The sequence below is a fragment of the Lolium rigidum genome, chromosome 7 (genome assembly GCF_022539505.1).
Source record: "Lolium rigidum isolate FL_2022 chromosome 7, APGP_CSIRO_Lrig_0.1, whole genome shotgun sequence".
Lineage (NCBI taxonomy): Eukaryota > Viridiplantae > Streptophyta > Magnoliopsida > Poales > Poaceae > Lolium > Lolium rigidum.
Genome location: NC_061514.1, coordinates 305,309,043 through 305,324,144, shown reverse-complemented (window position 1 = coordinate 305,324,144; position 15,102 = coordinate 305,309,043). Strand labels below are relative to the sequence as shown.

The window sequence follows — 15,102 nt, the reverse complement described above, 5'->3', positions numbered from 1 at the left end:
GTAGAGGTTACTGCCGGCGCACCTAGTATGGTGGTGCGCCGGGGGTACTTTTTAACTTTTTTTCATCCAAATATAAAACCTCAAAAAACTCTGTTTTCCTTTTCGAATTTTGGGAATCAAAAAAATCGGTATGGTCATTGAATTCGAATAGAAAATTTCGCGTAGATCGATTTTGATATAAAAAAGTTTTTCATCGGAGGTCGTATGCAACCAGAAAACCCGTTTTACCGAAAGAAGACGCCATTTTGCATAACATATCGAAATTCATTTTTTCCAATTTTGATGAAAGCTAGATTACATAATACATGGGCAGTTCAAAGGATTTTATTTTTTGAGTTTTCTATCATTTTCTTTTATTTTTTCGAAAACTAAAAAGGCGATTTCGGGGGGGGGGGTGGTGGAGAGAAAAATCTAGGCACCTTACCCCCGGCGCACCTCTATGATGGTGCGCTGGTGGTAAATTGTGTACCACCGGCGCACCACCATAGAGGAGCGCCGGGGGTAAGGTGCCCAGATTTTTTGCTTCCGGCTAGACCTCTTCGAATTTTATTCCCAACGCACTATTTTTTTTTTGTGCGCCGGCAATATATGTTCTTCGCCGGCGCGGCCTAATATGGCTCGCCGGCGGTATTTTGCCACCGGCGCGGTCCATGATGGTGCGCCGACACTATTCCGTGCAGCTGTAGCCCTTTTCCTAGTAGTGTATGTTCCCATGTCAATGGTAGCCCGTTTGGAACGATGAACCTAGAAGTTAATGAGTTTGATTAGGGATAAATTGATATGTTCCATGATGTAGAAGTGTGTGAAAAATGCACAGCAGCAGGAAGTTAATGACGAAATGAACAGTACCTAGAGAAGTATGATTTACCCAAGTGTTGCCACCTATGTGGCGTCATTGGTCATATTAACAAGGATTGCAAATGAAGCGGATGTCGACCGAAGGAAAAAAGAAAAGGATTTTGGGAATCGACTTTGTTTTGTTCCACCTCGCAGAACCTGAAGATGAGACGAGGCCTATCCGTGATGAGAACTGGCTGGAGACAACCGATCGTCGAAGCACATTGACAAGGATGACCGGAGCAAGGAGAAAATCAGCCTAAATTTTTCTTGCTTGTGTTGTTTGAGAAACATAAGTCCATATTCTCACGCGCGAAAGGAAAATTGCAAAATACAGTCTGCCTGCGGTTGCTAGGCCCACTGAAGCCTCTTAACCTTCAGCCACTGTCTTGCCCGGTAAACTAGTGCCAGGCGGCGGAGGGAACTGGGTAAGGATAAGTGAGAGCCCAAGAAGATCCCACCAGTTTTGGCGCCTGAGGAGAAGTCTGAGAAGCAACGGAACCAGCGTAGCGCAGCTAGAGAATGCAAATTTTTCTCAAAAAAAAAAAAAGCTAGAGAATGCAAATCCTCGATAAGACTGATTTTGGGATAGTTAACAAGGCAAGATTAAGGTTCAACCGAAATACGTTTTTGGCCTCGCATAGTCCCATTTTTAGGGGTGTAAACGGATATGATAGTTTCCGCACCATATTCATATCCAAATCTGTTTTAGAGAATCCGTATCCGGTTTGAAGAGATCCAACAAATAAGCATATCCGATTTAGAACTTAACATAGGATACGGTATAGGATATGGTATACAAAATACCATCAAGATATCCGTATCCAAGAAGTATTTGAGATTATCCAGTAGTTTTTATCTGAATAATCCGATTTTCATCTGAAGTATCAAACCTAATAGAGTATATTTAGTACATAGTGAGTTACTCACTTACATAATCACTCTAAAGAATAGGAAGTCTGAACTTCTTATGATACTCAACTATTAAAGCATGTGTTTGTATTATCCTTCCTCTTGTGTTTGTGTTATTGATTCCATATGAACCTACATTATTCATGTGGCTATGTTATGTTTATTCATATTATCATATTACATTACTTATTTCATGTGTGATTTATTACACTTGTTTTAACAAATATTTTTAATTTTTTGAAACTAAATATTTTTAATTGTATTGTCTTCCGACCTAAACACATCTTATTAATTTTGTTTCCGCCCCAAATCTGCTCCATTTCCATTCCAAACCAGTCGTCTCGTGTATCCATTTGAATCTGCAACCAGTCATTATCCGATTTGCCCTGAATCTATCGAGAAAATATGGTACTATAAGATATGGTAAAGACAAAGTCCGATCCCATTACACCCCTACAGTTTATCAGCTTTGAAATCGAACCAAATAATCCATTTTTTTTTGTCAGAACGTCCGCAGTGTTACACATGTGTTTTCATACATTAAGGTGTAAGGATGAAGCGGAATATCTGCATACCCTGGCCTCCGTATACACACGTCCCTCTCTGCAGTAGTACCCTTGCGCCGGGCTGCAGTGCCTGTCCTCGGAGCACACGCACTGCCCGTCCAGCGCGCACCCGTCGCCGTCGCCGGCGCTAAGGCCATTGCCTACAACCTCGTCGGACCACGGGCTATCGAACAACCCTCGTGGGTCCAGCTGCCGCTTTGCCGCGGCGAACCTTGCCCATCCCGGGTACTTCCCCTGCACGCCACGGAATGCCACCATCCTGTTCTTGGCCCAGTGCGGGCGTGCGCCGTGCTTGACGAACGCCATCTGCTCCACCTCCTCCCACACGTCCTGGTCCAGCCGCGCCGCCGCCGGGTCCGACGCGCGGTAGTAGTTGAAGTCCACCACCACGGAGTCCTCTGGCTGCCCTAGAAACGCCTCCGACCGCTTCACGAACCGGACCAGGAGGCCGTTGTAGACGTCCACGCCGCACATGTGGTCCGCGCCGACGAGGTCCCGGAGCCGCTTCACGTCGAGGATGAAGGACCGGAACCGCGCCGGGGAGAAGATGGCCGTGCTCTCGTAGAAGAAGAGGCCCTTGTACCTGGGGTCCCACGCGCACGCGGCCAGCAGGTTGTACGCCGGCGAGTGTGCGCAGGAGCCCGACGTTTGCATCTTCCCCTGGAACCCCACGACGGGATAGCCGGTGAACAACTGGGCGTGTTGGCTGTTGCGCAGCCCGCTACCGATGAGCCGCTTCGCCGCGATCTCCGACTTGGCCATCGTGCACTTGCCCTCGGCATTCCTCGACTTCTCCAGTGAAGTTTCGAGTGCTCTTATCCCCGCGGAAACGGCGATGAGTGTGGACTGGAAGCCGATGAAGTCATTGGCGCCGTCGCCCGTGGCGTTGAGTGGCGCGCGGTCGTCGATCCTGTACACCGCCTGGTGCTGGGACGGGTACCAGGCGATGTCGGCGAACTCGTGGCGCGCGGCGTGATCAGCGAAGTCGTCCTGGAACGTGGAGTCGTCTCTGTAATCGTAGGTTATGCTTCTCTTGAACCGCGGCTCTAGCGCCAGTGTCACCTGAACAAACCCATCCGCCATTTGCAATCAGTTGTAAACCGGACATCAGTAAAGTAAAAAAAAAAACTTTCAACTTAACTAAGCATTTCGAAACAATATAATACCCCCTCCTTAACTTTGATTTTTCTAGATTCCCATATATCTAGACACGTTTTACCGTTTAGATATATGCAAATCTAGATAAATCTGAATCACTCCTTTCTAGACAAAGGAAGTACTAATTAAAATTTATCTTAGATTTTACTGAGTGGAGATAAAATGGATACTGAAGATAAGAAGTGCCGTTAGACTTCAGGTCATCCGTTCTCGAAAAATGTACTCCTTCGTTCACTAAGACCTTTTGTAGATGCATGTATTTGTAGTGTGTAGATTTATTTGTTTTGGTAGAAAAAGATCGGTATCTAGTTTATTTTAAAATATCTAAAAGTCATACAATAATGAGCAGTATGATAGAACACTCTTAGTCGCAACAGTAACTATGTGTGGACTAGCTAGCCATGTTCTTACTTAGAGTAGCTTATTCATGCTATGCTTTTTTCAGAAGGTATAGGATTTTTGGGACAACCTAAACGTCAAGCGACTGCAAACTGATGAAAGCGCAGTCGATTCCTTCCCCCAATTCCGGTTCATTCCAGCACAACTTGCCTACGACTTATAAAATGGACGTGGCTAGTTTTGAACTTTTGATTAACTTCGAATTAACTTAATTCTAGATCATCTGACCTTTAATATGTTTCATGTGCAACCGGGAAAAAAGATGTGCAATTACGTCCCATGTGTAATTTCCACGTGTATGAATTACAAAGCAAATCTAGCGGTCCTAAAGTCGACCTATAACTAATCTGATTCTCAATCGACCTATAACTAGCAAAAAGTTACAAACTTGATGCAGTCGCTTAAGTTTTTGAGAAACTATTTATTTGTGAGATTCCCTACACATGGAAAGGAACATCATCCAAATCATTTGCATCAGCCGTGTAAGCAAAGTTTTATTTGTTTGGCATTACGTGGAAAGCCATGTTGGTCAACAGGGTTGATGTTTATTCAACCCAGACTAACATATATATTAATATAGCAAGATGTATGTACATAGGACGCTAGCTTCGTCCTTTACCAAAAGAGAGAGGGGAAACTACCTGCACTAGCAACTAGCATGCTAGAACGTGATTCTTAAAAAAGAAAAAGAAAAAGAAAATGCTAGAACGTGGTGGCAAGGTAAAGATGTTTCAGGAAACATAGTTAGGTATGCTGATGTATACACATGCATGATAAAATATGTAAAAGTAATCACAAGACAACTAATTTTCTACTTTGAGTCAAAATACAAAGGAACAAAATTGTTTGGAAAAACCATACACATTCCGCTATGGCAGCATGTACTACTCCCTCCATCCCAAGAAGCTTAATTTCTATTAGGTTTTGGGACACTTTTGATTCATAGGAAACAGAAACTATAGAAATAGTAAACATATAGAATTGAGATGTCCTGTCTACTTAAATCTTATGTGGAGATAATTGTTTCTTTAATAGTTTTTTTAGGGGGAATTGATGTGAAGCAATTTTTCATGAGGTCTGACCTAGTGCTAGTCTCCTTTAAAATATACATTACATGATTCCAAAAGAATTAGTTCTTATGCGATATGTCCCATGAATCAAACAACTTCCATATGAAAAAATCAATATGATCTCAATCCCAGGCAAATCTTTTGAAAATCCCGTGAGTAGCTCTGGAAAGGACAAATATTTGGCTAACAGTATGTGGCTAAATCGATGTAATTAGATCATACTCCAAAATACTATACGAGTTCCGAAATGTAAGCCTCTTTAGAAAGCTAGCCTCTCGTGTGTAATTTATAAATTGCATTTTTCACAGTTAAATTTTGGGTCAAAGTTAGAGTCAAATTTTGCGCGGGCTAAGCTATAGCACAACCTATTTTATTTGGGAAGTATATGGAGTATTAACAACTACTGTAAATGTCAAACCAGCGGGAAAGCATAATGATTCCAGCGCACACGAAAAGTCTGAACTGCGGTGCACGCTCGAGCTGATGATTTGCATATACTGTACTAACCTTGGAGACGACGCCGAGCAGGCCGAGGGAGACGAGCGCGGCGGGGAAGAGCGCGTCACCTTTGGCGAGCGGCAGGACCCTGGCCCAGCCCTGGTTCAGCCCGGCGGGCACGACAATGGTGAGGCCCACGACGTGGTCGTGGACGGCGCCGCCCCGGCCCCACCACGAGCTGCCGTGGGAGCCCGTGCTGATGACCCCGGCGACGCTGACCCCCTCCCAGTACGGCGACGCCGGCAGGCTCAGCCCGGCGGCCTCGGCCGCGTCGATCACGGCCCGGAGCGGCGCGCCGGCGTCCGCGGTCACCGTCCTTGCCGCCGCGTCCACCGCCACGCCGGCGTACCTCGCCGTGCTTATCAGCAGGGTGCTGGTGTTGTTCGCGCCGATCCCGCCGCCGGGGCAGGCCAGCTTGGGGATGGTGTGCGCGAAGCCGCTGACGGCCTTGACCCGCAGGCCGCCGGCGCTGGCGCGCGCGACGGCGGCCACGAGTTCTTGCTCGGACGCCGGGTAGGCCACGGCCGCCACGGGGCAGTCCGCGCGGTCGCTGGACCAGGCGGCGTAGGCGTTGGTGAGCACGCAGCCGCCGCCCGATCCGCCGCAGCGCACCGGCGGCCGCGGTGGCACGGACAGCGCCGCCGGGGCCAGGGAGCAGAGCGCCAGCAGGAGGAGAAGTGTACCGGCGGCCATCATTGTTTTGTCCGCGCCGTGCGCGATCGGGCTCTGTCTTTTTTGCTTTGCTGGTGTATAGTCGGTGGTGGGGGAGCACAGCACGGACGTCGCGGCGCTGTTAGTGTAGTGCTGCGCTGGAAGCTCCTCTTTGTTTGGCTGGAAAGGCTCGTGGGAATTTTGGCTTAAAAGGATTCCTCACTCGTGAATGATTATGGTTTTTGTAACACCAAAGTTGACGTACAAGCATGTTCATCCACACGGGCTATTTTGGAGCAGTATTTTAGTCACAATTGTGTGGCACCAAAGCTCAGATTGGGTGTGCAGTATTTTATTCACACTGTAAACTGTTTACCCGTTGATACTACTCCTTCCGTCTATAAATAAATGTTTAAATTTATCTAAATTTAAATGTATCTATATAAATCTTAGACGTCGTCTATTTATAGACACAGGTAGTACTAATCTACTTGTCAAAAAGTAAACCATATTTCGATTACAACTGTAACATTCTTCCCCTTGTAAGGGGATTTACAAAATGCACACGATCAATCAGAGCCGATGATATAGACTATTTTAGAACAGTATTTTATTCAAAGTTGTCCCACCAAAGCTCAGATTTGGCGTGCAGTATTTTATTCACATTTGTAAGCTGTTTACGCCTATATATATAATTTACTTGGCACGAAAGAAACCGTTCGATTACAGCTGTAACATTCTTCCCTTGCAAGGGGAATTTTATGATGCACACAATCAATAAGAGCCCATAATGTAGACTTTGTGGTGCACGAACAAGGAAACAAATAAGTTTGATCATAGATTCATAGCACAATCGTTTATCACTGTGGAAAGATATCAAAAGTGGAATTATGGTAATTAATATTGTCCATATTTTCCTAATCCGAAGGCGGTATGCATTGGGTAGGATACTGTTAAACATCGTAATCTAGCTGTACGTAGAGTCTGTCTTGTATACGGGTGTATTACCGTATTGTAATCGTGTATGTCCCTTCCATATATAAACATGATCAGCGGCCCAGTTTAGGGTATCGCTCCCATAACGTTTTGATATGGTATCAGAGCTAGACCTTCCAAAACGCATCTAGCCTAAAAACGGAAGCCGCCGCCGTCGCCAAGTCTCGACGCGATGTCGCTGGGATCCTCCTCCTCCTCCATGACGGACAAGTCGTCGCTCAATGCGTCGGTCTCTGAGAAGCTCACGAGGGACAATTTCCTCTTGTGGCAACCGCAGGTCTTGCCGGACATCCGTGGTGCCCAACTATACGGGTTCCTGGACGGATCTACGCCGGCGCCGGAGAAGGAACTGAAGAGCAAGGATGTCGATGGCAAATAAGTGACGATCCCGAACCCTGAGTATGCGCGGTGGATCTCCAATGATCAATCGGTGTTGGGGTATCTTCTTCGGAATATGTCGCGAGAAGTTTTGACTCAGATGGTTGGGCAGACTAGCTCAGCCGGTGCCTGGACAGCGATTACTGAGATGTTCTCGTCCCAGTCCAAGGCTCGTGTGGTGCACCTCCGCACACAACTCAACATGACGAAGAAGGAGAACAAGACTGCTGCGGTGTTTTTCAACCAGATTAAGACGCTGGCAGATGAGATGGCAGCCGCGGGCAAGCCGCTAGACAATGAAGATGTCATATCATATGTTCTCTCCGGTCTGAATGATGAAACGTACAATGGATTTGTTGCTGCAATTACTGCCTTGATCAAGGCTGAGAAGTTCATTAGTTTGAGTGATCTGTACGCCCAGCTCTTGTCTTATGAAGCTCGGTTAGAGGATCAGAACTCCACTGGCGGTTCGTCGGTGAATTCTGCCACGCGTGGCGGGCGTGGAGGATATCGTGGTGGGCGCAATGGTGGCCGTGGTGGCTACCCAGATCAGCGCAACTACGAGCAGCGTGGCTATGATCAGCGTAGCTATGATTCCCGTGGTGGATATGACCGCGGCAATGACTATCGTGGAAACGACCGCGTCAATGGTGGACGTGGTGGATACCGTCAGCAGAACTATGGCGGTGGTAATCAAGGTCCGAGACCCACCTCTCAAGTGTGCGGGCAGGAAGGACATACTACGCTGAACTGTTGGAAAAGGTTCCAGAAAAGCTATCATGGTCCTGAGAAAACAGCGGGCGCAACTGTTGGATTGTATGGTGTTGACACCAATTGGTACTCTGACTCTGGAGCAACCGATCACATTACAAGTTAACTTGACAAGCTGCACGTGAGGGACCGCTACAATGGAAACGAGCAAATCCACACAGCTAGTGGTACAGGTATGGAGATTCGTCATGTTGGTCACTCTGTTATTCATACCCCTAATCATGACTTGCATCTTAAAAATATCTTACATGTTCCTAAAGCCACGAAAAATCTTCTATCAACTAGTCGTCTAGCTCAACATAATCATGCATTTGTTGAGTATTGGCCTAATTCTTTCTTTATCAAGGATCAGGACACGAGGAAGGTTCTGCTCCAAGGTAGATGTGTGGGAGGGCTCTATCCTATTCCATCATCGTCGGACCCTCCACCTCGTCATCAAGCTCATGGTGTCGTCAAGTCCTCCACTTCGCTTTGGCATAGGTGTCTAGGTCATCCATCTTCGGTTGTGGTTCATCAAGTTCTTCGCGATAATAAAATTTCGTTTAGTGAGTTCAATAAAGAGCATGTTTGTGATGCTTGTCAAATAGCCAAGAGCCATCAACTTCCATACCCAAAGTCAACTAGTGTGTCTACTTCTCCTCTTGAACTTGTATTTTCTGATGTTTGGGGCCCCGCCTCAGAATCTTTTGGGAGATATAAATATTATGTCAGTTTTATTGATGATTATAGCAAGTTTACTTGGGTTTATCTTCTGAAAAGAAAATCTGAAGTGTTTCAGAAATTTCGTGATTTCCAACATCATGTTGAGAGGCTATTTGATAAGAAAATTATTGCTATGTAAACTGACTGGGGTGGTGAGTATCAGAAACTTAATTCCTTTCAACGAGTAGGCATATCTCATCTTGTCTCTTGTCCTCATGCGCATCAGCAAAATGGTCCCGCTGAGCGTAAACATAGGCATATTGTAGAGGTTGGTTTGTCTCTCCTTACTTATGCGTCTATGCCTCCTAAATTTTAGGATAAAGCTTTTCTTACGGTGATCTATTTGATTAATCGTCTTCCCGTAAAGTCATTCATTCTCAAACTCCCATGGAACGCCTTTTTGGACATAAACGTGACTATTCACTTCTACGCATTTTTGGGTGTGCGTGTTGGCCTAATCTCCGCCCTATAACAAACATAAGTTGCAATTCCGTTCAAAACAATATGTGTTTCTTGGGTATAGTGGTCTCCATAAAGGCTACAAGTGTCTCGATATTTCTACTGGTCACGTGTATATTTCACGTGATATTGTTTTTGATGAAACGGTGTTTCCGTTCTCCTCCCTCCATTCCAACGCCGGTGCCCGTTTGCGTGAAGAGATTAATCTTCTTCCTCTCACGTTACAACTTGTTCAATTGCATGGTCATGAGGGGCATGATATATGAGTAGATCCTGACGCTAATCCTACAAGTACTGCACATGCTGAGTCTTTTATGTAGGATACACATTAATATTCTGCTTCAAATGATGTATCTGGTGGTTTTACCGGCCCTGGCACGGGAATCGGAGAAGATTTTCCCGCCCTGTCGCAGCAGCCTGCTGCACAGGAATCTTCTCCAGGATCAGCGCATGGGCAGCATGCATCTCCTGGCGTGGAGCGTGGTCCTGCTGCTTCTCCTGGCGACGTGGCGCGTGGTGATTTGCTGCAACCTGGTGGTCCTGGCACAGAAACTGGAGCTGATCTCTCTGCTCCCTCACATGCACCGTACCCTGCCGTGTCTGGCCAGGATCCTCTGCGGCCTCGCCTGTGTCTTCCTCTCCGGCCACAGGATCTTCTGTGGATTTTTCATCCGATCTGCCTGACCAGTCTGGATCTTCTGCGCCTATTGTTCCTGTAGCTACTGCTACACAAGCTCCTGAGCGTCTGTGTACATACTCTCAACATGGTATTTCTCAACCAAAAATAATTACTGATGGGCGCATTCGGTATGATCAGATTTGGTTTGGGAATTTTTGCACTACAGGGGAACCTACTAGTGTTTCTGAAGCACTCTCGGATCCTCGTTGGAAGGTTGCTATGGATGAGGAATATTCTGCTCTCATGAACAACAACACGTGGTGCCTTGTGCCTAGTCCTTATGGCAAGAATGTTATTGATTGCAAATGGGTTTATAAGGTGAAACGAAAGGCGGATGGTACTATTGATCGTTATAAAACTCCCTTGGTTGCTAAAGGTTTTAAGCAACGTTATGACATATATTATGAGGATACTTTCAGTCATGTTGTTAAGGCGGCTAATATTTGCTTGGTCTTGGCTCTTGCTGTTTCTCGAGGATGGCAGCTTCGTAACTAGATGTGAAGAACACGTTCTTACATGGTGTTCTAGAAGTAGAGGTTTATATGCGTCAACCTCCTGGTTATGAGGAGCCTGATCGTGTGGGTCATATTTGCAAACTTCAGAAGGCTTTGTATGGTTTGAAGCAAGCCCCTCGAGCGTGGTATTCTTGCCTTAGCACTAAACTTCAGTCTCTTGGTTTTTCTGCATCTAAAGCTGATACTTCTCTGTTCTTCTACAACAAAGGGGGAGTGACTATATTTATGCTCATTTATGTTGATGACATTGTTGTTGCTAGTTTGTCAGAGAAGGTTGTTGATGCATTGCTTCATGATCTTGGTCTGGATTTTGCCTTGAAAGATCTGGGAGAGTTGCATTATTTTCTTGGTATTGAGGTTAAGAAGGCACCGGATGGTATTATTCTTTCTCAAGAGAAATATGCAAATGATCTATTGAGACGAGTAAATATGGCGATATGTAAGTCTGTTGATACTCCTCTCTTGGTTTCTGAGAAATTGTTAGTAGCTGATGGTGATCCTTTGAGTAGTGAAGATTCTACTCGTTATAGAAGTATTGTTGGAGCATTACAGTACATCACATTAACAAGACCAGATATTTCTTTCTCTGTGAATAAGGTCTGTCAGTTCTTACACTCTCCCACAATAGTACATTGGACAGCTGTAAAACGTATCTTGAGATATCTGCGAGGCACACTTTCTCTTGGATTAAGATTGACCAAGTCTTCTTCTACTTTAGTCAGTGCATTCTCTGATGCTAACTGGGCTGGCTGTCCTGATGATAGAAGATCTACTGGTGGGTTTGCTGTGTTTCTGGGGTCAAATTTGATCTTATGGAGTGCAAGAAAATAGGCAACAGTTTCTCGCTCTAGTACAGAAGCGGAATATAAGTCATCGGCCAATGCTACGGCTGAAGTCATTTGGGTGCAAACTTTGCTTGGAGAATTGGGAGTACAGCAGCCTTAGGCTGCATGCTTATGGTGTGATAACATTGGAGCTACATATCTTTCGGCTAATCTAGTGTTCCATGTTAGGACTAAGCATATTGAAGTGGATTATCACTTTGTTCGTGAAAGGGTCGCTAACAAGCTTTTGGACATACGGTTTGTTCCTTTAGGAGAGTGGCTGATGGTTTTACCAAGTCACTATCTACAAAACAGCTAGACACTTTTGGGTGCAATCTTAACTTAGATAAGTTATGATTGAGGGGGAGTGTTAAACATTGTAATCTAGCTGTACGTAGAGTCTGTCTTGTATACAGGTGTATTACCGTATTGTAATCGTGTATGTCCCTTCCATATATAAACATGATCAGCGGCCCGGTTTAGGGTATCGCTCCCATGATACGGGTATGATTATTTCTGTAATTTCCTACAGAGGAGTGATGTTTTGGTACATGGGAACATATGCTCCCTATATTCATGTTACATACATCTTGAAATTTCAAAAATTGAAACGAAAAATTCGCACGTACATCTTCACGTGCTACGCGCTCATAAAGTTGTTTCATGAAAAATCGACTTGTCGTGTGGCGTGTGTAAAAAAGATAAAATTCAATGCTAGAAATAAGAATTTTTAGAAGATAAATTTTCTCTTTTTTACATAGAGCACAAAATATATTAGTTCCTCACGAAACTTTATGAACGTACATATATTATGGAGATGTGCATGTAGAATTTTTTGTCAAAAATTTTCGATATTTCAAAATATAACTTTTTGGTAGAGGGAGCATATGCACCTGGGAGCCGAATTGAATTTCCCTACAGAAAGACTCTACCTTATGAGTTATGAGTGACCCAAGAGTTGGCTCTTGTACTTTTTAGACTAAATATCTTCTGTCTTTTTATGCAATCCAACCCAATGCAAACTCTTATAATGTTCGTGCCATTTACATCCTCGGCTATAAAATGCATCGCATAATCTTTCCGCTGTCTGCCTCTCACATTGGCACCATGCTTCCTAGTGAATTCAGTCTCAGTTACATTGACCTTGCTCCGTTTGGTGTGGACGAGGGGCATTCATGATCGCACGGAGCTAGCTAGGTGCAGTGTCGTCGACCTCACGGCGTATGATTCAGAGGATGATCACACTCCAGCGACTCCTGACACTCATCTGTCGATGCCGAACGACATTGAGGAGGAGACTTTGTAGGAGCATATGATGGTGGAGTTGTCTATCGCGTCGACGCGGCTTGAAGAAGCTACAGTGTGGAGGATTCCCCTTTGGGTATATCCGCGAGGACCAGTGTGTGCATGGTTGCGCACCAAGAAGAAAGGTAAGTAGCAATGCCTTGCCCTCGTCGTGTTCCAACCACCATTTCAGTGACGATGCCAAGGCATTAGGCACCGGAGAGGTCATAGCCGCAAATGACGCAGAGGAATCATGGTCTAGTTATGGTGCCACCGGCGACGGCGAGTTTATCGTCATCTCCTTTCACGACGAGGACGTTTAGTTATTAGATGTTTCTAAAATAATTAGACCTTATATGTACGTAATGTGAAGTTACTGGTCTTTTGTGATAGGAAGGTCAACCATATTTTTATTGAAACCCTTCGAGTCTACTATCAAGTATTATTAACTTATCTTGATGTTACATATGAACGAAAATCAATTTGATCTGGAACAGAGATGACAGATTGGTCCTGAGGACGAACGGTATAACCATAATACCGCACACGATTTATCTTTAAAACAGTTTGCCATGATGGTGCTCCGCGTACCCTCACAACGCCAATGAAAAATTCTGGAAAAATTATCCGCGACTCATAAAAGGACCGCATTGTGAAGGAATTACAATATATTGGTCGAAATGGATACACACACAATTATTAAACAAATTTGACCATATTTTGGTTTTGCTATATCTTTTTACTAGCTCACAAGTAATATTAGGGATTACGTAAATTATCATTGAGTAGGACTTTCACACACTTTTAGCTGACGTCGCAGAATGTGAGTGAAGGTCCCGAGCTAATGGCAACAAAACTACACGTGTTTATCAACTCGTTGTGGCTCCATGCAAATAGTGATGTAGCAAGCGTAATTTTTTCCACAAGGGTGACCGGAGGGTTTATATCGAACTTTCAGCAAAAAGTGGTTCAAACCTTGCGGGAGGTCGAGGTGGTCATCCTCCTTTTCGGCCGGAGGATTTCGATGGCAACTGCCACATGTCGTCCGAGACGTCGGAGGCGCATACGTTGGAGCTCGAGGGTGGCACGGATTCCAGGAGGCTGTAGATGTCGTAGATCCACGCCATTCAAAATGGTTAGGAGAGGCTTGGCAATCCGGCGAGGCTGAGGGAAAAAAGGGAAGGATCCTCTCCCGTCGATCGGTGCTCGAGAATCCGGCCAACAACTTCCGTTGGACCTCATGGCAGATTAGATCAGCGGCATTTTGGAGAAGATCTTTCGGAGTCGAGGTGTCGTCACCACTGGTGGTACTATTGTTATTGCTAGTCTCTGATTGCTTCGGCTTAGTCTTTCTTTTCTTTTTTCCTTATTCATTTTGTTTTATGGATCTGCAATCCTTGATGTCTAAATTTGTTCTTATCAATATGTTATTGTGTAATTGATATCTTCTTGGTATTAATATATTCCCTTTGTTAAATAAAAAGATTTGGTTTGATCTAGATATGATATTATGATATTGTTTCTTTATTCTTGAGATGTATGCACACTCTATCTACTATTTACATGTCTAATAGAGAATTTGATTATCATGCCCAATTATTCCATGTGGTGGTGCTCAAATCTTTTCGTCCTGTATGCTACACTAATTTTAAGTAATTCTTAAACCTTTTAAGTAATAAAAGGACCTTTATCGAAAAAAATGCTACACGAATTTATCCCTCCCATAATTTATAATTTATGATGCTATAAAATTTAACATGTTTTTATTGTTAAAGTATAAACCTGTATAGTTCTACCGACCATATTATTCTTGTATAGTTGTACATTGATACATGTATTGGTAGTTTCCTCGGTCTCCAAGGCTTTGTAACTCTGCTATATATATTGAGCCGATCATCCCATTGAGAGGTGTCTTCCCTCAAATCTATTCTCGTTTATATGGTATCAGTTTCCAATCCAAAACCCTAAAACAGCTTCCGCCGATCTCCCGATCTCATCTGGCCGCCGCCGCCTACCCTAGGCCGCCGCCATGACCAGCCCCGCCCAGACCTCCTCCTCCCTCGTTACCATGATGGCTGGCGTCCTCACGAACACCACGGCGCCTGCCATCGCGCCTCCCTCGCCGGCCTCCCTCGCCGTCAACGTCGCCAGCGTGAAAACGCACGTCCCGGTCGTCCTCGACCTCCAGGCCTCCAACTTCGCCAAGTGGGACATGCTGCTCGGCGTTCTCCTCGGCTGGTATGAGCTCACCAGCCACATCTCCGTCGACACCCCGGCTGCCGATCGCGACGCCGAGTGGCTGCGCCAGGACTTCACCGTCCGCTCGTGGCTATACGGCTCCATCAGCGACGACATCCTCGACACCATCATGGGCCCGAACCAAACCGCGTACGTCGCCTACAC

The 15,102-nt window shown here is 45.2% G+C and overlaps 1 protein-coding gene across 1 annotated transcript; it reads right to left on the bottom strand.

Moving 5' to 3' along the window:
* Nucleotides 1–2,282: 2,282 nt before the first annotated feature.
* LOC124673103 (L-gulonolactone oxidase 3-like) lies at nucleotides 2,283–6,133 on the bottom strand. Its single transcript, XM_047209229.1, has 2 exons — nucleotides 5,450–6,133; nucleotides 2,283–3,377 (listed from the first exon to the last, which is right to left on the bottom strand). Exons 1-2 carry the CDS (start codon nucleotides 6,131–6,133, stop codon nucleotides 2,283–2,285), a joined length of 1,779 nt encoding a protein of 592 aa, XP_047065185.1.
* Between the last annotated feature and the right edge of the window lie 8,969 nt (nucleotides 6,134–15,102).

Excerpts from the sequence above, each read along its gene's own strand:
- LOC124673103 (XM_047209229.1), bottom strand. The coding sequence starts at position 6,133 with ATGGCCGCCGGTACACTTCTCCTCCTGCTGGCGCTCTGCTCCCTGGCC. Across the intron at positions 3,378-5,449 it reads TGCTCGGCGTCGTCTCCAAG|GTGACACTGGCGCTAGAGCC; the intron begins GTTAGTACAGTA and ends GGGTTTGTTCAG.